The 26,988-nt window shown below is 44.0% G+C and overlaps 1 protein-coding gene and 1 long non-coding RNA gene across 3 annotated transcripts; both read right to left on the bottom strand.

Moving 5' to 3' along the window:
- On the bottom strand, positions 1 to 26,988 carry STON1 (stonin 1). 2 transcript variants are annotated; one of them, XM_040612125.1, is made up of 6 exons: positions 26,953 to 26,988; positions 18,249 to 18,443; positions 13,934 to 15,927; positions 4,595 to 4,797; positions 4,092 to 4,198; positions 1 to 3,989 (listed from the first exon to the last, which is right to left on the bottom strand). In XM_040612125.1, the coding sequence occupies exons 3-5, from the start codon at positions 15,876 to 15,878 to the stop codon at positions 4,124 to 4,126; spliced, it is 2,223 nt and encodes a 740-aa protein (XP_040468059.1). In that variant the 5' UTR covers positions 15,879 to 15,927; positions 18,249 to 18,443; positions 26,953 to 26,988; the 3' UTR covers positions 1 to 3,989; positions 4,092 to 4,123. The 2 variants fall into 2 exon arrangements, with proteins under 2 accessions (XP_040468059.1, XP_040468058.1); XM_040612124.1 differs by having other exon boundaries at positions 1 to 4,198.
- LOC121096291 lies at positions 7,864 to 13,697 on the bottom strand. Its single transcript, XR_005830439.1, has 2 exons — positions 9,147 to 13,697; positions 7,864 to 8,998 (listed from the first exon to the last, which is right to left on the bottom strand). It is a non-coding gene; the product is annotated as an uncharacterized LOC121096291 (long non-coding RNA).

Here is a 26,988-nt window from a genome sequence, read left to right as displayed (position 1 = left end):
TAGTTTGAAATACAACTTTATTTTTTTAATCAATAGGCAATCTACAAAATGTTATTACAAGATTATCAGCACGATCTGTTTATACTTATACTGACAAAAGACCCAAATAAAATTATATTTTCCATTAAGAATAACAGCACTGCTTCAGAGTTCTCAAAATTATAGCTAAGAACTACCGACTGCAGCAGGTACTGTGTTTAGTCAACAAAAAGATAAATAAATGTAAAATAGAGGTGTGGACACCAATACTGCAGCTAAGAAGTCCATCAAGTAAAATAAATGCAACTAAAAGCAACACGTGAAAGCATGTTTTCAGATGTAAAGTACTTTTAGACAATTAACGTGGAATTGGGAGGAAAAAAAAAACAAGGAGCGTAAGAAGGACAGCAGCTTGGCATCATTCAATGGAGTGCATCATCATCCTCATTTCTTGAGAGCTGCTACACAGGGGCAGCCAGACCGTTGTTCCCAATCACTCAAAGCTTCAACTTTGACACCCAGTAACACCTCTTTTCCTCTCTTTTGTGCTCTTTTCTGGTTGGAATAAGCAAGCAGTGTAGGTTGCTTACCTACTAGCATCAAGAATCTTCTATAGTGGTTTTTTTTCCTGCCCATTACCACTGTTCCTTTCTTCTTCTCTTTTTTTTTTTTTTTATTTGCCTCTCCTTTATTCTTAAAAGACTTTGATGCAGATCCCATTTTGTCACTTAAAAGACTTCCATTGACTTCAATGGGTGTTTTAATCCAAAATTACATCAAGTACCATTTACATACAGTAATATAAAATAGTATGAGAAAGATGAATTCAAAGTTTGTCAGTTTCAGCTAATACAACACTTTGTAAATAAGGCAAACACACTATAAAAATAGCTGTTCTCATTGATTCCTGTTTAAAATATAAAATATCCCAAACCCTGCTGGTCCTTTGTGAAGGAAACAGACAATTTCTAAATACAGCCCTGTAGTAAATGTTAGTGAAGTGTCAGCATCCGAAGTGACCCAAACAGCTGGAAGCATTTCAGTGACTGCAGGCACTAGCTGTGGGAAGCAGCGATCAGAGACGTGTGAAACCTGGTTCCTCACATGATGCCAATGTACCTCATGGATTATTTAAGGCTCTGGTCCTTCTGCTAGCTGGACACTGAGCATCACAATGGCTTACTGCAACTATTCCTCACCTCCATTCCCCTCCCAAAATTACAGCTAGGCTACATATAGACCAGATTTCTAAAGAATCAAAGCCAGTCTGTTTACTCACTATCACCTGCTATAGCATTCATCGAAAATGTTAACAAACAAGTCTTAAACACTGAGAATGCTCATTCAGTAGGTTATACTGAAGGACACTGGACAATGCAGAAGAAAAAAAGCCAGGGTGTTTCTGCTTTGGCATGCTGCTGTAGAATAGGAAGTTAGAATTTGGGGGGGGGGGGAAGGAGTCAAACAACCCAAACTTCCTGCCATCAAACTGCAGCCTATTTTTAAATATTCTGACAGCAAAGCATACAAACATTGGTTTGAGACTGAACTTACAGTGTGGCAGTATTTCTGTGGAATTAATTCCCTGTGATCTTGATCCAATTCCAAATAAAATTAATGGTGAGTCTGGCAAGTCTCAGATGGAAAACCAAGGGTCTGCAACTTAGATAAAGCTGTAGCTTCCCCTTTTTTATGTTAATGAGTTCAGTAAGGCTGAATGGCCATTTTCACTACACCTGCTGTAATACAGATGCGCTAGCAGGAAAGGTGACTTGTAACGTGGGTGTTCATCACTGAGGCCATTCAAAATGATAGCTCACATCTCGAGGGGTCAACGCTACACAGGCTTCTTAGACACATCAAGATACAGCAGATACCTGACAGAAGAAAAGCAGCCGATGCTTCTGCAGGACCAGTAACACCACCAGGTACCAAATGCCCAGGAGACAAGTGCTGCACATGGTGATCCTAAGGCAAAAGAGTCCCAGAACAGCCTGGGTGTCCCTCCTTCTTGAAAACAGAACAATAGGGGCCAGCTGGGCAAGACAGGCTCTGAACAGCAACCACTGCTAACAGATTTACTGAATGAGCTGTATTAATGCCAATCAAAACCAGTCAGCCTCAGACAAAGGTTAGTGCAGGTATCTGCAACACCTGTTTTGCTTCCTCTACCTTACCGAGCAAAGAGGTTAACAGATATTGTAGCTCTAGTGTAACCATGGGCTTCAGCGAACTGCAGAGCTCTGCCGTGAGGCGAAGTATAAACGCTTCGCCCTAGCGCACACTGTGCCCCTTCGTTCAGCTGAGAAGTATATAAATCAAAATTAAATAGGAATAAAACCAAACACGACTTGAAGGTGCTAATGGCTTCTCAAGTCAAAACATGGATGGAGGATACAACAACAGCTGAGACATATTTGGATCATGACTACACTCAAATGCTTGCTTAGATCTATAATAATATAATCTGCTAATAAAAAGGGATATATAGAGAAGCCAAAATACCGTAATAGTCTATTTGGGGCTTTGGCAATGCAATGCCCATAAAAAACCTGCCCTCAGGACTTACTATAGAATCTATTACCCATTTCATTCTCAGCTTCCAAATGGGGGGGAAAGTATTGTGATGAACTAGGTTCATATTATGGCCTTCTGTTTCCTCAGACTGGTAATTTTCTCAGTGCATATCCCACGTATTTCTACTTTTGGGGAATAACATTTATCTGTATTTTTACACAGTGTTCATATAAACAGTTACAAGCTGTACAAAATATAAAGTGAGACTTAGTGCATATACTATATTTTTGTCCTCCACTAATTTCAGTTTGAAGTAAGGATAATTTTAAGAAAACTGCAGGGGGAAGGAAAACTAAAAGTATCAGGAGCAATTTTTTAATTTATCGGAATGTTTCAGACCTGGAATTACAAAATGACAAAGGGAATAATGCATGAGGGGAAGTGTTTAAAACCTTTCCCTAAATGCCAATAGTTTGTTGAAAAAACAGTTAACACATTGATACAGGATTAGTAGCTCAAGCTGCCTGCTGATGCGTCACCGCTTCGCTTTTCTTGCAATAGTCCATTCCTGCATTATTTCCCCACAGAAAATGCCTTCAGAGCCCAGTAGCATGAAAACATCTCCCCTCCCGTGCATGGAAAGACTGTCTTAGAAGTTACTCAAAGGAAGAGTTCCTGCAGTTTCCAAATCAACATCTGGAACTTGCATCCTCTAAAGGAGACCCAGGGCAAACAGCAGCGACCAACTGTTTTTTCAGTTTGTGGGGAAAACCCACCACTGGAGTAAATTCTCCAAGCTTCATCAAATGCAATGGGCCCCGACTGATTTCCACTTGCTGAGGATCTGCCCCTTGTCTCACTTGCTGCAGCAGTGAAAAAAGATTTGTCTAATGCTGGCACAGACATTTCACTCACATCTGCCATATGTTTTTTTACCCAAGAGATTACTTTGAGTGAGCCTATAAAGTGCTGGGGAGGAAACACTCGCAGCCACAGAAAAATGAAGAATATTATTGCGGAGGAACTTTTCCCATTTTACCAATGAAATCACCCCAGTTTCCAACTCATTAATTGAGGCTTTTGTTGAGAATAATATTACAACTTGCTCTGTTCACATATATCGAGGGGAGCAGAAACATGGGGGACTTTAGTTTTCAAACACCGCTAAAAGATGTAATTGGTCCTGCTGGACCTTACACAGATGCTGGTCTGCACATAAGCACTCTGGCAGTTTTTATTGCTGAATATTATATGTCCAACTGACATGAACTCTTTGAGTAGTGCCATTAGGTTTCGGTATGGAGTATGAGATCACTCCCAAGTCATAGATACACAACAGGAAAATAATGTATTAGAATCAGTCAATTAAGTGCTCACATCCTGCAAGTATTTACAAGGAGACTTTACTCATACCAGTATTCCCACGACAGGAAGTTTACTTGAACGCAGGCCAGTCAAACGAGTACTGATTTTCAGAATCAAACCCAAAAGCACTAAAAAAGAAAAAAAAAAGAAAATTCAATGACCATGTTTATCCTAAACTAGGTCACTGCGCTTCTTCTAACAATAAATTTCCTATGTAAATTGATTCCTACTAATATCCTATGATGTTGCCTCCCATCCTCTTTTACTGCATTAGGCAGTTCCCAGCCTTATCTGGATCTTCTCCATCAAGCCTAATCCACTTCTTTTCAATTTCAACCTGTAGTTAGAAAACAAAACAAACAAAAACAAAACAAAACAAAACACAGGTAGAATTAGCAAATAATTGTGCACTGAAAGTGTGAACTGTAACAATGGCACAAATAAAAGCTTTGACACAGTATCAAAACATTTCCAGACCCAACCGATTTCAAAACCACTAAGTCCAAAAATAGTGTAACTGAAGAAAAACAATGCCTCATTTGCAGATCTGTTTTTCAGCATCTTCTTTGATCAGACAAGGAATTATTTTTTAATGATTCTTTTGCTCAAAGTCATTATCACAAGTACATGCAAGATATGTTGAGAATACAAAGCACATTTGCTTTGCAAATGCTGTATGGGGGAGTGGGGAGGAAGAAGAGGAGGAAAACACTGAAAACAGCCCTGAAAATACCTGGCAATTGTAAAAAGCTTTCTGGACCACGTGTTTCTGGGGCTGCAGATCGCTCTCTACGCCCAGTGATTTGACTTCTGTTCCTGAGGCACAGGTATCATGAACAATGAACTGGACAGTAGCAAACGGATACCAGTCAGACGGTATTTCCTGGTCTGATCCCAGTTCCAATTTGTAAGACAGGCTGTGTGGATGATCTGAACCTTGGAAAAGAATAAACAAACAAACAAACAAAAAAACCACCATCAGTTAATTGTCTTTTCTTTGTTCACAGCAAGAGAACACAGTTCTATCTTTTACCAACACAGAGCTGTCATTATGATGCAAGATTATTCTATCTATAACCTTTTGCTACATGGGCGTAAGGTGGCCCCTCACTCATTTTTTGTCTGCTTCAGCATGCTTTCCACAATCATTGCAGTTTTATGAATTAATTTAGACAAGATTTACCAGAACCTTCCAGCTTCTGCTTGAGAGAAGAGTATTGCAAACTTAGGGAATGGTTGCTAAATTCAGACTATTAGGGAAGAATCTCAGTTTTCCCTTAAAAATACATTTCTTACTCTCGTAGAAAAATAAAAACTGGAAGGCCCCAGCTAAGGCAAAGTAGATGTGCTGCCCTGTGTCCAACAACCACCCTTTCCAGAGCCCTCTGCTGTAGGAATTTTACTGGAGTGTTTATTTCAAGTACTACAGCTATCTTGTGTAACATCATCTATTACAGTATGTCTATGGCAGCGAGATAACGGCACAGCTCAGAGTGCTGCTCCAACAAGATATATCCCAGCTGCCAGGATAAGGGCGACCTGGACTCCCTTCTCTAGCTTGATTTGTTATGGGAAAAGAACATACCCCATTTCTTCCAAACAAAAGTATTACTAAAGTAACCATCATGTTATAAAGCAGAATCGTGAAGGTCTGCCCACATAGTGCAGCATATTCTAAATTACTGTAATCCAGCCTTAGATCTTAGGGATCGCTTGCTTTCGAGTTTCTTATATGTGGCAATGTAAGGGAAAGCATTTCTCCTTCTCCTGGCGCACAGGAACACCAGGGTGAAAAGCCTGCTTTCCAAAGAAACTGAGGTCAGCTGGCTCACTATCTGCATGAAAGCAGTATAACATAACATAATGAAAAGAATCCTTTATATCGCAGCTGCCTCTCCAAATTCTTCAGGGCAAAAAGTACTAATTCTGCATTTCTCCACCTCTCCCGGATTTTAAGCATCAGCATAGACAACTAACTACCATTTGGCTGCAGGCAGAAAAAAACCAGCAGAGAAAGGACTGGCTGTATTTTGTCAAAGGCAAGCCTGGCAGTGTCTATTTGGGTTTCATCCATTACACTGAATGGCATCTCAAAGTTCAGGCAAAAGCGTCCCATTCTTTATGCACTGCCTTTCTCTGGTGGCAGGAATCAATTTCGTATCAGAATGAAGGAAATACTGAAGATGGAGTTAACATGCACTGAGCTTTATCCATCCCATGGGAAAAATTGCTGTAACGCTCCACATCCACAGGCTCATGGGCATTTCGTAAGGCAAAAATAAATAAAAAAAGCTACATCTCCATTATTCCTGGGAGCCTTGGGCCGGGTGCGTCCTCTGGTCTGTGCTGCAGGTTTTCCCTGCAACCTGCCTCCCAGCCTGCCCAAGCCAGTTCTGATTTTAGGAGATAATTTATGTTTAAGCAGTTTGATGGGCAGAGTTCTGTCACACATGTCTCTGACTTCACCAGAACAAAGTCTAATTCAATAAACCATCCTCCAGCTTTCATTCCAGGTCTGGCATAAAGTCAACAGATCTGCAAAAACCAAGGCTTAAAGCATGAAATTCATGTTTGTCTTAATCGCACTCACTAGAACATTTAACATTTTTTTTTCCTTTTGACTAGTTATGTAATTAGCATAATTAATAATTCCCTCCCTATTCCTTGCTGTTACACTCAACAGCCCAATTAAAACTTGATTGCCTGGAAGAAAAGGTGAGGGAAGGGGAGAAAGGAATGAGAATTATCCTTTGGGTTATCAGCCCCTAAACTTCAGATGGGGAGGTCTCCAGCTCTTTTTCTCCCCCTTTCTTTTTTCCATGTTTAGTAACAACAACAGTAACCAGTAGCTTAAAAAGCCATTTGCTGACTGCAAGTTGCTTCTCTCTGTTCGGCTGACCCCAAAGGCGCACACACACAAGAACACAGCAGCATTTACAGCCAGCAGCCAGACAAGGGGCACGTCCCTGGACAAGTGCAGTCCTTCACTGTCTGGGCTTTGCTGTACGTGGCTGATTTACAAGCATCCCCTGCAGGCTTGCTTCCAGCAGTACATCCTATATTCGATCCTTATCCTAAATGCCATTTCTTTATTTAACTTCTTGCAATGTTCAGAGAAAACCTGAACTGGATTTCAGAAAATAATGCTATCTACACATCGCCTACAACCCTGCACCGTGGAAGAGTATCAAACACTGGCCATGAAGTCTTACAGGTGTCTTTAAAGGAAGATGTATCACAGTGGAGAGCCAGCATCCACTCCCCACTAGCAGCTTCTTTCTACCAAAGCACAGCTCTAATACACGCTCCTAAGGAATGCATTACAGAAACTGTAGGAAGGGTATTACAGCTTGCACTGAGAAATGCAAGGGCAGAACCATAAAAGGGACCGGTAGGGATCACTGCAACAAAAAATGCCTAAGTCCTGAGCTCTGGGAATGAAGCTGCTCTAAATACATCCAGCACAACAGCATCTTTAAGGTGAGAAGGAAGTGCCCAGCTGTCACCAAAGCCAGCACAGAGGGAGGGAAATCAAACCGAGCAGGACAGGCTGGAGAGATGGGATGGAAAAACTTCACCCCTCCTTGCCGACTTTGCAACCCACTTGCCACACCAAAAGCACAATGCTTTACAACACACACACACTTAAAAAATGACAACCACCACCCAAACCCCAGCCCATGACCAAAAGCAGTAGCACTGTCATCTCCTTTTCATGTAACAGCCTACTGCTTAGCTCACTCGGGCATGAATCGGGCTCAGTGACCCGCGCGGCTATAAGGTACGGGGGTGGAGTAGGCGGTACCGACTGCCATTTGTGCTAAATCAGTGCTCCTGGCATGTGCGAGGCATCACTCACACCTCTGAGCACACTACAGAACAGGGTCCTTCAAGGCACTAAAGCACAAAGTACCCGGTTTGCAAGCCGGCAAAGAGGTACAATGCCAGGGGGGTGCAGCATGTGGCTAAAGTCTCAAGACAATACACAGAGACAGGTAAAACTATTACATTAGAGACTTTATTACTGAAATAGAGGAGGGAACAAAGTCAGAAACAAGTGTTACAGCCACCTGCCGACCTTCTGAGAATGAAGTTGGACACTAAACAAGTGTGAGGAGGAGATGGCACTTCATCACTCGTGACAGGCAGATCTGTATACCTTTGTGACATAAGCCTGGTCCTGCTGCTGGCCATTTCTTGCTGTGTCCAAGCCCATTTCTCCTGCACTAACACTCTCTTGATCCACAGTCGTTCCTCCAGACTGCCTGGACGTGGTGGAATGAGCCCCTGTTGAGGTGGGCTTCTCCATCCTTGAATCTGCCATCGTCCCAGCAACAGCTGTGGTGACAGCAGCACCAGCGGTGAAGGAGGCCCTAAGAGGCACGCCGTTCCAGTGCCAAACTGTGAGATGTCATCCCGTCTATGGCACCACGACCCACCTGAGCTGTGCTCCTCTTGGCTCCCAGGACCAGCTCCACTTTCCTGTGGTGGTGCCAGAATGCAGCTTGGCAACAGACTTATTTGACCTGGTCTTTGTGCTGTTTGCTGTGTTGGGATGTGCAGACTGCACATCAGCCACGAGACAAGTGTCCTGGAGAAAACATCAGGGGTTGCAACGCTGAGATGGCACGTCATGCCTTGGCCAGGAAAGCGGCGCACTCTGCCGCTGGGGCTATGGTTGACCAAGATCTGAGGAGAGAGGGTTTGCTGAAGAGTAGCGTCGTTTGGAGTCCATTTGCAGTAGAAGGAAAAGTAGATCTAAGGGCTTTTGGAGACCATGTTCAGCATCTTCCTGTTGTGGGAGGGAAGCCTATGGAGAAACAAGTAGCAATGGGAATTGTCCAGGAAATTATTTTGTCTTCTGCAAAAGGGAATCCAGAAATAACCACTGCTTGGAATTTTCCTGGGCAGGTATCTGATGGTAAATGTTGGGTGATAGATGTCCACTTGAGCCCAGGCACAAACGGGCCGTTCCTCTTGGTCTGCTGCTATAGCCTTCACTGTTAGACGTGGCACAGTTGTGATTAGCCCTTAAAAAAATTCTCAGGGTTTATATTCCAGATAACTCACACCCATAAGGTGGTCTGTGTTTGGATCTGATGAGTTGTGGGGTCTTTCCTTTGCACTAGGTGGTAACCTGCAGAGGAGAGACAATAGTTTTGGGATCTGAGTAAGGTTACTGCTCTGGGTCCTCTGGAGCAGCCTCCACCGGACCTTTTTGCACAGGGTTCCCCCCAGCCCATGCGTCTCCTGCACCAATGTCAATGTCAGAAGGAGGTACTCACCGCTTCACTTGTGGAGAAGTTCTTCTGCCCATTGCTGGAGCAACTTCTTCCCATCGGCTGTCAGACAACAAAGTGATCAACCAACACTTGGAAAGATTGTGACCATTGCCTTAGTTTTCACCTAAAACTGGCCAGTCCTTGTCATCTCTGCTCCATGAAACTATTGCTTCCCAGGCCTTGTATTACACTGGCGTTTGAAGAAGAAAGAGAGGCTGCATGTACAAGATCCTTTTGCAAAAGAAACTGTAATGCTGAAAATGCAAGGTGTTGGCCAGAAACAGAGAAAAAGGTACTGGTGTGGAGAGACAAGTGGGTTGGTGCAGGCACAGTGTAAGTCCGTCCACCAGGCTAAGACAACGTATTCAGATTCAAGCCCAGCTATCCAAAATGTGGCCCATCAGGCTCTGTGGAGACATGATCACCTGGACTGGTGAAAACTAATCACTCCTGAAAGGCAACCAGATAATTTGGGGAGCTAAGTGAGCTTTTACGAACATGAGAGACAGAAACCCTGTGGTTTAAGTGTCTAGGCAACTTGTTAAGACTTTTGTGAATTGAGACACCTAAGACTTTCCTGGTTTATGTCTGAAAATCTGGCTCTTACTTCCTAAATATGTTCCAAATTCTTGCTGTCTTTCTTGAAGAATAACAACAAGAAAGCCAAAATAAACAAACAAACAAAATTATTCAGACTGTCTTTTAGCATTCATGTAGCATTTCACAAACAATTAATAATCTAACTTTGCTGCATGTACTCCCACAATTTAGCCCTTATTCACCTGTCTGAGTAGCATTCAAGCAACAATGATCTGAGAAAGGCTCATGAAAACAAGCAGTTTAGGCCAAAAAAAACGTGGTGGTTATTTCAGTTAAGTACTAATTCTATTTTTACCAAAACAGCTCCAGTTCTAAAAGTCTTATTTTGAACATTAAAACGTCAACAATTACAAAGAACAGATCGACAGTAGGGTTGTTAGAGGTCAACAACCCCTGCAGCTATGTCTAAATGGGTGCATTTATCCCACCTTCTGGGAGAAATGCATAGGGAGTGGGAAGGTACCACCACCAAGAAGCAGTCTGCAATGGTGCTGGTGCCAGAAAGAGGTGGGTGAGCAGGGATGGAGCTCACCTGGCAAAGTCATGGCTTGGAGTTTCTACCTAGGCAGTTCAGAAAATAAGAAAAGAGGCAGCTGAATGCTGCTGGGAACCACATCAGCTCCCATACTGGAGCCCATGCTCAGATGCTAAAGGGCAGCAGCAGGGCTGCCAGCAGCCACAAGCTCCCCTGGCTCCATCTCTCTGTGTTGCTTAATCACTGCTTTCTCAGTGTGGCTCCATGATGCAGAAGAAAAGGAGAAATCATCAGCTGAAGAACTGTTGCTTTATACAACGGCCCAAGCATGGAGGTATCCTAGCAGGAAGCACCACAGGGCACAAATTTACACAGCAAGAGATTAAAACAGCAGGTTTCAAAGCCTAACCTCTCCCCAGCTCCCTGGGCAACACAGGTGCATACAGCCGCTGCCACGCAAAGGCTGGCCCCAGTGCTGTGCTGAAATCATATGTTCGACGTTTCCTTATGCGATGCCCCAATTTCACAAACATAGATTCAATTTGCAGAATTTTCAAATTTCATTGGATCAACCCTTTGAAGTCTAGAGCTTTTTACCTTTTTTTTTTTTTTTTTTTAAAAAAATGCTAACATTCTGGCTCCAAACTCTCCATTTATATAACTGAATAAGCATAGGCAGCTTTTAAAAATGTGGAGTATCTCGCAGCTCACATCGACTTTGCTTGGCCCGCGCTCTTCTAAGGAAAGTAAGGAAACACTTTAGCAGAATCCAGTGGATACTAACATATTTTGAGGTCTATAAAGAGAATCATTATATAACTGTAGGCAACCTTTCCTTTCCTTTTTTTTTAAGAAGACAGACAAAGGCTTTTTGAAAGCAAAAGCCTAGGCATATTTTTCTCCCTGCAGTAAATGCATTATGAAAGTCTACATATTTCTATTAGTTTGACTGCCTCCAGATTTTTGGCATGCATTGGGACAAGTCTATTTTTAAACTCTTAACTGCATACAGAAAACTTGATAGAGAGGTTTAAAATTTGACTGGGCAGTATTACTACCAAAATGTTTTTTCGAACGCAAGAACGTTTCAGGGATACAAATTATTTTGGAGATCTCAGCCAGAGGAATTATTCAAATGTCAAAAGTTTAAGCTACTGGTAGAAAATAATGTAAAGTTGTAGAATGCCACAAAAAACAGTTCTTACTTTCAAGTAATATAAATCTGAAGTTCACTGTGCACATCAAATCCTAAGGTGAATGACCTGCAGAGAATTAAAGACTTTTGGAAAACTTATAAACTTCTTTAAAATTGCCTGACTCAATTGCTGACTTGATTTTGCAGAAGCAAATCTATATTAAATGGCAAAGAATATTAAAAGCTACCCAGCCGGTCAGTCCCATAAGCCTTGGGAAGATACATGGCTTACAGCAGCACAGCGAAATCCTTGAAGCCTTGTAGCGCATCTTACATGTCTATGGATTTTGAAGACCTGAAGAATCTTCTTCTGCCTACTAGTTCTCTTATACCTCTCCATCAGCTCCTCTGCCCTCTCTATTTTCCAGAGTCCCCAACCCCTCCCTTACTGCCTCCCTTTATCTTCCCTCTCTCTGCCATTTCTCTCCCCCCACCCTTAATTCTGGCTTGGCTCCCTGCCTTGCGTTAACCTGCCTGATGATGCTGCAGCTCCTCTGCCCATCGCTTGGAGCCACAGGCATTCTCTCTGAGCAGAGCGTGAGGTACCCAGCTAACAAGCAGCGTGTAAAAGGGAGGGATCGGCCAGTTCGGGGGGAACTATATGGCATTAGCCACAGGTCCAAGCCAACCACAGCTTCTTCCAAAGCAAAACCAGAGATGGAGTTAACACGACAGCATTTCTGAAGCTGACCACGGTGGCATTTGTGCTGTTCCTCCCGCAGTGTGCATCGATAGAAATCGAAAGGCCCAACTGCTCGAGGTTTGGGAGACCTGATGGCCTAAGCAAGATGCAGTCTGCATGCAAAAGGGACCAGTATTTCCATGCAGCATCATTAGTCAAAATACTAGCTCTCGTCTGCCAGCAGCCATGCAATAATGCATGCTCTCACAACTGCCACATTGGCATGTTGGTGCAGGATGCTTCAAATGCTCTTTTAATACCAAAAGCAATCTAGTTCATATATAGGCTTAGGCTAATATTCCCCTTTCATTTGTTCCTGCCTCAGTTTCTCTGTCAATCTGTTATTTCTGTCACTGAAATATTAGTCAGAATTCAAATATCCAACAGTAAAAAAATAAGGTAAAGTCATAAGTACCTAAACAACAATTCAAATTACATATAAGTTAGAATTAGTTAAAAATGGGGGGTGTGGGGGGTGTGTGGGTGGAGGAAGTATCCTTGGGAGATTTTTTGCCTTCACTCTTTTTTTTTTTAATAGTTTTGAATGTTAACTTTCACCTGCACACACATCTAGATGACAAAACCTGGGAGTGGATATGTCTATTTAGCACTAGCATATCTGAAACCAGGACTTAAGAAGAGTAAATCTTTTCTGGACATTTTAAAGAGGTAGCTAGTCCAGACAGTTAGGATACTACGAGACTAGGCCAATCCATTTGTTAATATTACGTACCTACCCCCTTCTTAAAAGTAAAAATTTTACAGATATTTTAGGCAAAATGCTTTAATAGATGCCTTGTCTTACACAGAGTCCTAAGGCCTCAAATACACATAATGCAGATCCAAGCAAAGGATCAAATGCCTTCACTCTGCCGACCTTGAAGCAGAATACTGTATTCCTCAATAATTTTTATGCCTTTAGGAAAGTACTATATAGCACTATTAATCTGGTAATGTGACTAAAAATTGGAATTGTAAAACCATATATTTACATTTTCCTTCTCCAGAAAGTCATGTTTTCTCCATTAAATTAAGGTAAATTAACTATTTGACTTGGTGGGAAATTAACAACTTCCACATACGCGACTATAAACTTCGCTGGTTTTATTGCTGCAAGTTTTTAGTGAGGTACCATCACCAGAGAGAAATGGGGATAAAGCAGGATGCATTTTCTGCCCGTGCAGTTATTGCCATGAACGTACGACCCCAAGGCACAACCCCAGAAAAGAGGCAATAGATATTAATTAGCCTTTGTAAAAGCACAGCCAGCCTCCTACGGCAAGTTTGACCACAGTACCTTCTCATTATGTACCATACCTACTGTTTCTTAAATGACGCTAAAAAGCCAAGAGTCACAATTCCACAAACGTGTCATATTGGGTGGGCAAATCATTTTACCTACTGACGTTTGCTTCCCATCCCACCGTTGCCCAGCTGGTATATGTGAAGCATAAACCCTTCCCTCTGTCTTAGTGCAGACTTGAGGTTTACTCAGAATGTCGAGATTCCCTTCCGTGATATTGCACGCCTGTAACTACTGGCAATACACCTGCCTCCATCAAATAAACTAGGAAAATGTCCTTTAAATAAATAAATAAATAGATAGATAGATAGATAGATAGATAGATAGATAGATAGATAGATAGATAGATAGATAGATAGATAGATAAATAAATAAATAAGGCTATATTCTCTTTTTCCTAAAAGGTTACTCCAGCTTCTACCAGTATCACCACACAGATAAAAACCCAAACTACAGAAGCTGACGGAGGTACACAAGCACGAAAACAGCGAAGGTGTGTGCCCAAGCCCATCATTTTATAGCTGAAATTATTTACTTGAGTTTTTATCTGGAAGCCTGTCTATCTTCCACACAACCGCCCTGTAGGCACTCTCATATTTTGCTGTTCCAACCGAGACTTGTATTACGGGATCAGATTCAACCTCGTGTAAAGCGCCAAGGCATGCCCTCCTATTCATTTTTGCTTTTAGGGACTTCTGCCTTTGGAGGTTCATGGTCCAAAGTGCTTTGACCCACTGCGTGGGAACGGGAAAGCGTATCATAATGTTTTCACAGTATTTCACAGAGGGTACACGCGTTGGGATTGGAGCAGTTGAAGACATGTTTATAAAAGCCTGAAGTTCAACATACGCCCCCTGAACCACTACTGCTGCCTTCACAGAAAAGGGAAGGTCTTGCCCGTTGTACTGTGTCCTGAAACGCATCAGTTCCAGCCTGCAGGCATCCAGGGGCGTAAACTTAATAATTCGCGATTGTTCAAATTCCTGCACTTTAACACAGTTATGGAAATGGTAATCGAGAATATCGATCCATTTCTTCTCCTCCTCCTTCTCAAAGTAACGCTGGTCCCTCTTCTGGAGCTCCAGGTCATTCAGGGTTAGAAAGCAGTCAGCAGTCCCGTTCACAAAACATAAGCAGTAGATGTGCGTGATGACAGCACTTTCCACGAGTTTTCCTTCTGCCTTAGTGACTTTCCCCCAAAAGTTATCCACTATCTCCAGCGTCATTTCTTGCTCTTCATAATTCCTCCTCTGTCTAGAAACAGCAGGAAGCTTCATAAGCTCTTCGTCGACCGTTACGAGGAAATCGGTGAAGTCGTTATAATCTGTGGTGCCCAGCTTTAACATCTGATCAACCTCTGGTTCATGGATCACTTCTACTTTGGGATGATACCTCCTTTTCTCCATATAAGACACGCACTCGATCTTCACGGTATGGATTTTTCCCGAGACATTATAGCTCTCTAATTTGGGTTCGGACAGCTTACAGTGTGGCTGCAGCTGGAATTCCTTGAAAGGTTTCTCCAGGCCCTTTTCATAATACATCTGCAATACACCTCCGGCTAGGACGCTAAGGTAAATAGGGCCCCACTGCCGAGACGACATCATGTTCTTCTTTTCGGGAATCCTCAGCATGAATGGCCACCCATCCACGTTCCGGCTCCTGAAGAGGCTGCAGGGGACCGCGGGGGAGAGCCCGTGCCATGCCCGAGTGCTGGAGACAGGCGGGCTCCCCGCGGCGGCGCAGCTGTCAGCTTGCAGGTGTTCGAGCCTCTCGCAGATGTAGCTGAAGGAGCCCTGGTTAAGGCTTTTCTGATCGTGGCAAGCTTCTTTGTCTTTAGGATGACAGACGCTCCTGTCAAGTGCTTTATCCTTCCTGTGTGTGCTAACGTTAACTGGTGATGTGCTGGGCAAGCATCCTTCCTTCCAAAAAGGACTGGAAAAAGCACAGTCGCCCTGGAAGTACGGGAAGCGCCCCGGTGCCGAGGACGAGTCTCCTAACTCCTCACAACCTCCTGGTGGATTAGGGCTTCCTTCGTCTGTTGATTTGGAGACCAAAGTCTTAACTGGATGGTCATTAGGCAAGGTGTTCAAAGGAAGGCTGCTCGGTTTCTGTGAGGTTAGGGATGAGCAAATCCCAGGTGATGGAAGAAGGTTAACGTTCAATGGCCATTCGGGGATGGGATAAAGAATGTGAATCCCAGGCTTTGGGAGGCATGGACTCCCTGGGTAGTCTCTGGTAGGTGTAGTAAGTGGAGAGTTGCTGGGTGGTCCAGGACTTAGGTAGAAGTCAACTACAGGAGACGAGAGTGGAGTGCTGCCTGTAGAAGATGACCTACTTGAAGAGTCATGCACACTGGACAGATTGAGTTTAAGGCCATTTGCTTTACAACTGCTCTGATTATCAACCGATTTCTGAGGCGACTGGAAGAGTGGCTCGTCATCGAAGGTGACCCAGTTGGCTGGATTTGTGGAACACATCTTGTAGGAGAAACTTGAGGCACTTGCACATGTATTACCCACAAACCATCTACAGAGAAACAACAGACATGAGCAGAAATAAATTATCTTGAAAGACAAAAGGAACCCAGCCCTTATAAAATGCAAACCACACAAAGCTCAAAATTGGCTTGCAGTTCACAAACCCAGTGTACTTTCTGCTTTACATGTATCATCCTAAGACAGCCGTGTAGAAACAGATAAACTGCCCACGAATCCCTGCTGCTCTGAGGGGTTGGGGATCAAAAGGACATTTAAGCTTTACGGGCTGTTCAGAGCATCTGATATATGCAGCCTCTACATCAGAAAGTCCCACAGCGGTACAGGACCACCTGCATAACACTTCCAACTATACAGCTTATGTATAGCTTGGGATATGGACAGAGATCTTCCATATTAGGTCTCTGCTCCAGGTCAAGTTTCCCCTCCTTCCCCCCATTAAACAAAACAGCATTTTACTAAGAATGGTGCAGCTGTTTCCAAAAACAAAACCAGGAGGCTGACAGGGGATTATTTTTTTGTGTAGTTGAAAAGCTGTAGCAACTCACTGCTGATGGTGAAGGTACACACGCTACAACCATCAGGGCAAAACCAGCCCACCAAGATAACATTTGCAATGAGCAGCTGGTTCCTGAAGTGTCTCCAAGGGAGACACTCTCCTCCTGCGATGGACGCAGGCAACAGGGCATGAGCATCCCCAGATGAGAGGCAGCAGGGAGCATTTTGTGGCCACCAGAACCAGCCTGCGACTCATCACCCACACCATGCTGCTATCTGAGGTGCCTGCTGCCAGGACCAGCACGCGTAGGTTGGTCCCAGACGCCTTCCAGACCCAGGCAGGAATTGCTTCACGTCAGTTCCTTCAACCCTGACTTAGGATCTTAGAGACTGGACACGTTAGGAGGGGGCTGGAAAAGCATTAGACTTATAAACAAGAAAGCCCTAAGGATGAGTGCTACATCCCTGATGAAGGATAGACTACAAGCATCCACCGGAGGAGATAAAATGCCAGTGAAACACAAGTCAAGGCTAAGTAACCACATACGCACCTGCAAAGTACTGAATTGCCTGGCGGCCTGGAAAAAGTGCAGGTCCTCAAACCAATTAATAAGCTACACTTCATCAAACAAAGTATCTTTGGTAAAGAGCTCAGCTAGATGTCCTCAGAGCAGAGCTGCAGCCAGTAAATAATTAATTTCTCCTTTGTGGTTTTAAATCATGCACTGAAATGTAAATGCTCCCTGTATCCTTATGCAGGGTATGTAAAGTTTTTCCTCCCCGCTGCTCCTGGCTGATGAAGAAGCGAGCAATAAATTGCAAATGCCTGAGGAGGGATCGAGTACAATGAAGCACCACAGGGCACATACAAACATCGTTCATTTGATAAAAAGTTATTCTCGTTATGTCAGAACATATTCACGTTTGCCAGAAAGCGCAAGGCAGGCAGAGTTCATATAGATAAAACCACCTGTGTATATGTTACTCCGTTAATTAAGGTTAGATAACGATGACTTAAAGCTATTCCCCTTCCTGCACAGCCAGCCACAGTTAGGCCATTCATTAATTGCATGGCACTGCAGCATCTAATCCCGGCGCCACAAAAGCCCTATCTGCAGCATTTAGAACAGGATTCATTTTTAGCAATGCCAAAGTTCAGCCCAGAGAATTCTTACCCTACGAGTCATTATTTTTACCATTTCCCCATTAATTCTTGGCCAGTTTAGAGCCATTCAGAAAGTACCATAAACTGTGGCACAGCCCACTCCCTCTGCGGCTGAGCAAATGAGAGGTTGCAACGGAGGAGGACGCTGGTCCTTCATTATTTTTTGAACTCTCGACCTTTTTGTTCAGTAAAACTATTTGCGCTATGCTAGTTATTTTGTGACCGCTCTCCTCTCCACTTACAGGGGGAGAGAGAGAGAGAAAGGGAGCAAACAAGTTACAAATGACTGTCATAGCTCAGGCACACGCAGCTGCCAGCGTATCCTTCACCCACACAATCACCTCATCAAAATAAAGCGCAGTGATGGAAAGAAAAATCACAGCCGTTTGGTCTCTGACTTGGTCATCAGTTTCTCCTCCCGTTCCACACCCTTCTCCTCCTTTCCGTCTGGCTGCCGGGGCTGTGCCTTCAGCAGTATATATTGATTATTTCTAGATTGGCACGTTTTAAAGCTTTCAGACCTTCCCTCATCTTAACAAGCCTCATTTGTTAACAACGGCTCCTGCGATGCTCGCTCGCTCGGAGCGTGGCTTTTGCCCCGGCAGCCAGGACCGCGGGGCACGCTGCGGAACAGAGAGCGTTAGGAAGGCGCCTCAAAGGCTGCCATGGGAAACTCCTCCGGCACTCACAGAGATAAGCGACTGCCAGCCAGAGACAAATCCTCCCCGGAGTGAGGAGAGAGGAGGTCTTTCTGTCCAAGGGGCTGCAGGGACGGCGCAGGGCGATGGCGTGATGCTTGGCAGGCACGACGGCAGGGTCAGCAGCCTGGTCGCCCCGACTGTGGCCACGCCAAGGGGCAAGTCACGGGATGCTGAGATGCATGGCTGAAAAAGAAAACAGAAAATGGGAATGTAAGTAAATACAAATGTCTTTAACAATAAAGAACACATTTTGCAGCCTATTTCCCTTTCTCATTAGGAATGAATTTTTTTCAGTGTCCTTTATTATTTCCAGATGTTGGGGTTTTTTTTTGCACTTCTTTATTTCCACGACGTCTGCTTCTATTCGCTTTTTAAAGTGTGATGTTACAGATTATTCAGCAGGTTTTTTCCTGTCACAAAACAAAAGGATGTTTGAAGTTCACCTGCCAAATATTTAACTTCAGTCAATAAATGTCTGTGAAGAAACCCACTTTCGCAGATGGAGCTCTCATCCCGTTACAATACCCTCAGCGTACCTGTCAGAGGCTGTAGCCTTCACCTTTTAGTACTGTTCCAGATATGTGATTTTCAAAAAAAAAAAAAAAAGATGCTGATGTTAACAAAAACACACATGCAAGAAGTGGGGGGTTGAAATAGATAGTGGTTCCCCTGCCCCTGTTATTGCCCGCTGATCCCCCAGATAACTGCTAGGGATGGAGGAGGAAAATCCAAAGGGATTTTTCAAAGCTGTTTGTACAATGTCATGCTAACGAGAGGAAATGCACCCTCTCCTGTGTTACACTACCGATGCTTTTACACCTGCACAACGCAATAAAGTAATCCTTTCTCCCAAGTCCTTTTTTGTTCTAAAGAGTGCTCAAAATTCCTTCTTATGAGTTAGGACATTCTTCCTCCAAATTGCAGTAAACTCAGGCTTCAGGATAGATGTGTTTTGCCTCCAAAAGGCTCCCATGGGACGCACATAAACGTAACCCAAACATTTTGGGTAAAAGTGGTACAAGATGCTATTGATCTCCATTACCACATATGTTATGCGGCCCATAACATTTAAATTACAAGCACATGGGGTTCAGATATGCGAAAGGAAATACCATTTTTAGAATATTGAAATTGCAAACAAGAAAGCTAGCTGAAATAAGTTGATCCTAAATGCATCAGTTGCAGCGAACCCAAAAGCTGCGACTCATCTCAATTTATCCTCTTCTGTCTGAAAACAATCTTCCCATTTATCAGATTAACTCAGTCCCTCAGCATCTCATGAACAGTAGTTGCGGCTTAATTTCTTCATTTTAATACCTTGAGGGTGTAAGGAAGAGAAATCCTATCCTATTATTGACAGATTTCATAGGCTGTAGCTATTACCGGGTCCTTTGTTGCTTCGAAAATCCCAGATCAAATCTGCAGCAAAAATTCTGCTCAACTTTTGTGTCTTGCTGGGGATACCGTTATCTCTTCCCGTGGTGAAGTTATTGATAATAACTTCCTACTCACTCCAAGGTGCAGTTCAAGGTATTGACTTTGGTACTTTTAATCCAGATACAGCTTGGTCCTCAGCTAGCTGAGGATGCTGACTTGCCACCCAGCCATGTCCCCCAGCACCCTGATGGCAGGGCTTCGCATCGCCTCCACCAGCACAGGGAAGCAGCAGCACCTGAACCAGAGATGCTCCCGGGGTCTTCCCTATCACTTGGCACCAGTTAAAACCCTCAAGCACATCCCCTCGGATGAAAACACAAAGGTCCTTTTTTTGAAATATTGGAGTGTGGGGTCAGCTAACAGGGGATGGCAAGGAAACCCCTCCCTTCTGCAAAGTACAAAGCCAGTGAATGCTTAATAGATGGCACTCGCATTCCAACACACAGAGAAAAGCATAATTTTATAAATAGGTTCCTCGTTGCCTCTCCAGCTCCGGAGGCCATTGTGGCTTCAAAACCGTTAAGCTATACATCCTCTAAATAAATTCTCTGTGTGACACATGAGCATGTATCTTACACGTGCCACTTTGCATGGTGGGGTCGTACCAGGCAAGTTTGAAGCTCAAAAAAAGCAGATTTACCTACACACAGTGTGATAAAAACAAGTAAATAATCCCTTCAAAATAAGATGAGCTCTTTATCCAAGTTATTCTGGTTGTGGACAACACCTGGTCATCATATTTTCACCTTTCCAGAACAACTATGGACCCCATACGCTACTCCACGTCAATTATATTTCCAGGAACCGTGCTGTCCATTGCACATAGGCTATACAGAAATTTAACACAAACCCCTGCATACTGTGCGCACAGTGGCGAAGGCGTCCCATAACGATACCATATGAGTTTTACCATTTCTTGTACAAATAATGTAGACAATTCTTCAAGCATTTTTCCATAAAGCATAACAGTCTCACAGGGAAGTACAAATTCTCTGCAGTTTAAGCAATAAAGCACATATGGTATATAAAATATCCTAAACATTTGTAAGCCTCTGTGACATCCAAGTAAGATACGGCAGATTTATCTCCGTATTTTACAGCCATAGTCTTTGTATCTCCATTCTGTTTATTACTTAACTATGCAAAAAACCTGGAAGCATACCTTCTATGTAAAATACTGCTTGATTTATGTTGATTTGCCTCAAATTTTATTTTGAGACTACATATGGCCACACTTTCATTTAACGCTGCTCTACCTCTCTTAGATACAAAAAATAAAATAAAGTTCTCCAACCTATACCTCTGAAATAAACATAAGCAAAAGGCACAACTGATGGGAAATAAGAATTTCTTGGCTTTCGCTTGTATTTGGGATATATACACGGATTAAGTCTCCCACTGCATTACTCATTTCATTACTTTTAGAAAATAAGGAACTGGTGTAATAGTCAAAAATACACACCGACTTCAAAGTGTAATGTGAACTTGTATTTACATTGCTCGCTCTCTGGGGCATAGGCACAGCTGGGAGAAGTTCAGAGCTTGCAGCTAATCTGTTTAATTTGGAATTCCTTACTCTTGGCCCCAAGAGCTGGAGGAATTAAAGCTTTCAGCTTTTGACAGCGCGCACGTCCCCAGAGCAAAGGCAGGCGTAACCCATGCGAATGCCTCCCGCTCCGACTTGCCTCTGCCATGAGCCAAACAGGAATTCACAGCCAGGGCGGCTGGAGCTTGCACGGGCGAGTGTGAACAAACGAATGTTGTTAAGGGCATCAACGCCAGGCATCACGGGATGTTCCCAAGCGGAGACGACACTTACTTTCTTCGCTGGGGAAAAGGATACAGCTTTTTTTTTTTTTTTTTTTTTTTTCAGATACTGAAACAGCCTCTAGTGAGGATGGTGTCACACGGTTTGGGACACGGGGTCTCCCCACACGAGGGCAAGTACCGGGCGCTGTCTGCGCGCCAGGAGAGCACCCAGCGCTCGGGAGGGATGCTACACAGAGGCAGCGGACGAGGGAGGCCTGAAGACATGTGGGTTCCTCTGCCTCTCACAGCCACATCTTAGGCTTTAAAGGCGGTGAGCAGAGATGAGGTTCCCGCGGGAGAGAAAACCTATGGGAAGCTCTCGAAGGAAAAGTGAAAGAAAAGCAGCAGTGCTGCCAGATTTGCAGCTCTGCTAACTGTCCCAGCCCGCTCAGCTGTGGTTGAAGCGGGTCACCCCCAGAGAAGTAGCTCTTCTTGCTCACAACAGGAGGTTAGATGGTGAGGATCTTCCAGTTCATATGAAAATTTCGCATAGCTATGGAAAACAATTCCCATCTTTGCATTGAAATAATCACCCAAACCTCAGCTGCTACGCACTGTAAATAAACTCCTTTTCATGTCTCGACCCATTCTAGGAGACCTTCCCTAACACGCAGATGCGAAGCCAGATCAAAGCCGCCTCAAAAAGACAACCCAACAGCATGCACGATGCGTCTGGCTGGCTACAGCTGAGCCCCCCATACACCCTAAGCCCCAATTCCCACACCCTCTAGCACTCAGACCAGCTTTTCTCCACCACAGGCGAGTCAGACTAGCTTTTCTCCTTCGGTATTATCTCAGCTGGGACTAGAAATCAAGGCAGGACAGCCCAGAGACAACGTTTTACTGGAAGTGCCTGTAGGATTTTACAGGGATGGGCCAAAGATGCCTTCTACAGGAACTGGGAGGCTGTCATAAATCACTGCAACAGCCACCTGGGATCTGCACCACCGCTCCTCTCAAGACTTTCTTGCAGAGTTTATTATCACAAAAGTAAATTTCAGAATGAGATAAAATAAACCAAACAGAATAAACTACAAAGAAATAAACTAAAATAGAAACCTAATGTAAGTATCATTGGGAAAGGTACCGGAATGGATACCTGAAGCCACTCTCGGAGGTCATTCAAGAGTTTCTCCATCACAGCCAAGCACTGAGCTGTTCCTCTTACCCTAAAGGCCACCCCACTCACCTGGAGGAAACTATAAAGTTACTGGCAGCAATTGCTATACTGCTTGCTGTCACCTCGCCAGTACGCAGCCACATTACAGAACAGATGAACCACTGAATGCGACAGCACAGAGAGGTCAGTCAAAAGCCAATCTCCAGCTGCAAAATGTTCAAGGATCACACAGCTTCCAAGAAACACTTTCTAACATTTAAAAAAGAAACAAAAAAAAAACCCAAAACACAACAAAAACCCCAAACCAACAGTTTTCCCAATCTACAGCTACATGGAACTATTTTGTTTCAAGAAGATGCAATCACGTCTTGCATCACACCACCAACTGAATAATTCTGATACACAAGGAAGGGCCAAACCCAGGTACACTTATAACCCATTATTTTTTCAGAAATGTAACAAAAGTGACAAAAAAGGCGCTTATCTTTGGTATATCATCACATCTAACCACAAGAATAGCAAACACCAGTACCTGACACAAGTCTAAGCATCTTTTTCAGGTCCATCAGTTCTATTTTCTCAGTCAGTTCCTCCAGAAGAGACTCAGGAAAGAGTCCCAGCTCGGATGTCCGGCATTTTCCTGTTCACGGGGTGGGTTTCCTAGCTCAGGAGGTGACAGACTGCGTCGAGTCTATGTGACATATGTCTGGTAGCACACATTTCTGGGCACCTGGAGTCAGGTCAGTAATGGAGACGGCAGGACGGGCTGTACCCATGCTCGTGCCCCATTTGCTGGCAGACAGGGGGTGGTCAGGAAAAACCTCAAGAGGACACAACCTGCTATCAAAGACAGTAGGAGCATTTTTCCTAGCTTGAATGAGAACAGTATTAAACCCTAAGAACAACAAAATAGTTCATTACATCATACGGTACACCTTTAACAGAAGAAAACTCTCTTTTCCTAAAAGAAATAATAAAAAGCCTGATCAAATCAGCATTAACTACTCAACGTTTTCATTCTTTTCCCTCCTGGATATCACTGTGCCTTTGAAGACACATCACTTGTGTGCAAGATGCCATTGCAAGGTGTGATGCAAGATGTTACTGCGTCTTCTCAAAACAAAATAGTTTTATGTAGCTGTGGATTGGGAAAACTTTTTCTTTTAATGTTAGTGCTTGTTGCAAGCCTGTGATCTGTTGATGTTTTGTAGCTGGAGATTAGCTTTTGATTGACTACTCTGTGCCGTTGCACTTAATTTCTTCCCGTTATATAGTTAGACAAGATATCTAAATAATTTTTAATTCGCTTCACTGCGTATATGCATGTTTCTCTCATGTATACAACACACCTGTCTGCGGGGCTTTTCCTCCTACAAACGAAACCCCGCAATTAGAAGATGGATGAGGAAGAGGCAGAGGCTGCCGGGCTGTTGAGCGGCGGGGAGCAGCGTGGGTGCACCCCTGAAAGGTGCTTCTGTTCCTGCTCCCATTCAGTTTACTCAGCCAGTCCTGCTTTATCCCCTCTGAATCGCGCTCCTCTTCAGCATCACCATAGTGATGCATAACTTACGCTCCACCAGACAGTGGAGAGCCAATGGGCAGTTGCAGAAGAGCCTCATGTAAACTGTTTATTGCCACTAGCTGACATTTTACTAGTACAGAAGGCTTGGATCGTTTTGCTTTTTTTTTTAATTAAAAAAAACCCAAACAAAACTGGCAACAAACCATCAGCAGAGTGCTCTGGCCTGGAAGCGACAGGAAAAAGAATTTATTTTTACTTACGGTACTTCTGCAGCTCGCTAAGTTAATGGAATGTTACTTCATCTACTGAAGCAGTTTTTAACTATGTTTAGGAAATTTGTTATTCTTAGGAATATACAAACATCCCACAAAAGTGCTCTGGTCGTGGCAGCACTGCAGAGGGCTCTGGCAAGTATTTTAACATCCCAAATCCTTCCCTCTCCCCTCCCCCTGAGCAAAGGCAGAGATTTATAATATGCTACCGAGCAGCAGAAATGCAGTTACAGGTGGCTGTCCCACTTCCGTCAAATGAACAGCCTGGTTTTTTAGGATGAAACAGGCCTCTGGATGGAGAAAAAAGTAAATAAATAAAAGGCCTGAGTGCTCTGGCACACAGCTCACATATCAAAATATTAAACTGCTCATGGTCAGAAACAAATTTAAACCTGGTCCTCTGCTAGTGTTTGCAGCGTCCAAGGGAAGCGATGGATAAAATGCCACAAAGAACACACAACACAAAAGCACACTCCAAAAACTCTTGCCACTAATCTCAGCAGTGAATAATAAATAGTAAGGAAGCTAACAGAAATACTATATTTAGCATGTTAGCTGAACAATATAATAGTCTCTTTTTTTTGGGGGGGGGGGGGGGGGTCAGAATCAGGTTTTGCGCCTGCATTTAAAAACCACCTCGTGCTTCAGTGTCTAAGAAACACATGCTAGGACCTTCTGGGAGAGTAACCACGATGTAAGATTTGCAGAAGTCTTCTAATCGTGCAAAGTGCCGCCTGACAGCAATTAATGCCATTTTCTGACAAACCAACTCTCTCGTCAGCTGCGGGATCCTCCCCTTCTTCCTGCCTTAAAGCCTTGGAAAAATACTAGCGCTAACGAAGGAGCAGCGCAATTGAACCCTTCTTTGTTTATTTGGGTAGACGTATTTTTAATAGCTACTGATGACAGCAGAGTTCATAATGCCGTCACCCAAAAAAGCCCCATTTGGTTTCCGCCCCCAAAACAAATCTTTTCCCACAGCATTTTCTCACTGTAGGCGCCCTCTCAGCACGCTGAGCCAGGCAGCTCGGCGTTCCGTCTCTCACCTACCACTTTTTCTTCTTCTTTTACAGATGTACGAGACTCTCAGCCTCCAGACAGGGAACAGGGAGTTAAGAGCAAAATGAATAGCTCGTTTTTAAGAGCCTCAGGCTCCAAACCCTCTGTTCCCTCCTCCCCAGACAAGTCACTACCACTCTCCAAAAAAAGCCAAGTTCTGTTTGCAGAGAAATCAGTGAGGGTTGCGCGTACGTGCCACCTCGGTGAGAAAACACTGGGCAAGTTCAGTGTGGGCTTCTGAGCTGGCTTGAGCCAGGCTCCCGTAAAGTACCTCCATCAGCGTTTTTCCCAGCGCGTTTCAGAAGCACTGTTATTTGCCACAAGGATCAGAACACCTACATATTTAAAAAAAAAACACCCTTATTGAAAAGCCCCCTTCGGTGAGTACTTCAAGCCAGAATGTGAAAACTTTCTACATTCTTCCTCATCCACCGTATGCTTGCAATAGCATCTCTGGAGCTCACACTAGGGGTGCACCCGCTGAGTACAGCCCAGTGCTGCTCATCCTCCTGCATCCGCTTGTTTTCCCGACGCCCCGCTCCATGTACCACTGCTTCCCAACACCCCAAGCCTACGTGCACGGTGCAACATCAGCAGCTGAACCACAGGAAAACATGAGAAAGGCTCCAGGAATTCATTGTGCTTCAAGAATTAAATAAATTAAAAAAAAAAACTTCTCGATCGCCCCAACTTCCTCCCTGACAGGGCAAAAGCCATGGGAACTTGATCCTGTGGGATGCCCGTCACCCAAAGCCCGCTGGTGGCTGCAGAGGTTCAGAGCTCCGGGGCCCCCAGGCAATGCAGTCCCCTCGTTACCACTTCTAATTGAAAAGGAAAGGAAAAGCCCCCCCCTCCCAAAAAAAAAAAACCCAAAAACCAACAAAAAGAGGAAAAAGAGAAAAAAAGAAGAAAAGGGGGAAAAGTAAAAAGAAAAGGGAAAAAAGGAAAAAGAAAAAAAGAAGAAAAAGAAGAAAAGGGAAAAAAGTAATAAGAAAAGGGAAAAAAGAAAAGAGAAAAAAGGGAAAAAAGAAAGGGGGAAAAAGAAAGGGAAAAAAAGAAAACAGAAAAAAGAAAAGGGAATAAAGAGTAATGAAAAAGGAAAGAAAAAAGGGAAACAGAAAAGGCAAAAGAAAAAAGAAGTTAAAAAGAAAAACAAAAAAGAAAGAAAAAGGAAAAAAAGAACAAAAAGAAAAAAAGAAGAAAAAGAAAAAGAAGAAAAAGAAACAAGGGAAAAGAAAAAGGGAAAGAAAGTCTTTTAAAAAAAAAAAAAATAAAAATCCCGTTCCCAAAGCAAAACAAAGCCGCCCGTGCCCCTGCCCGCCCCCCGCCCGGCGCTGCGGGCTGCGCCGCAGCCGAGGGACCCCGCACCCCCGGCGGAGCCCCCTGAGCCCCGCGGGTCCCGCTGCGCCCCCCCCGCCCCCCCCGCCCGCGCCCCCCGCCCGCGTCCCGCGCCCGCGCCCGGCCGCTCCTCACCCGCCGCCGCCCGCCGCCATGTGCCGCGCTCCGCCG

The sequence above is a fragment of the Falco naumanni genome, chromosome 12 (genome assembly GCF_017639655.2).
Source record: "Falco naumanni isolate bFalNau1 chromosome 12, bFalNau1.pat, whole genome shotgun sequence".
NCBI lineage: Eukaryota > Metazoa > Chordata > Aves > Falconiformes > Falconidae > Falco > Falco naumanni.
Note: the sequence above shows the minus strand (reverse complement) of the source record. Positions and strands in the feature narration are given on the sequence as shown.

Coding starts and splice junctions, on each gene's coding strand:
- STON1 (XM_040612124.1), bottom strand. CDS start 15,878: ATGTGTTCCACAAATCCAGCCAACTGGGTCACCTTCGATGACGAGCCA. Junction 4,798..13,933: donor GCTTCCAGATAAAAACTCAA/GTAAATAATTTC, acceptor TTCTTTTCCAAG/GTTCAGATCATCCACACAGC. Junction 4,199..4,594: donor AAGCTTTTTACAATTGCCAG/GTATTTTCAGGG, acceptor TTCTAACTACAG/GTTGAAATTGAAAAGAAGTG.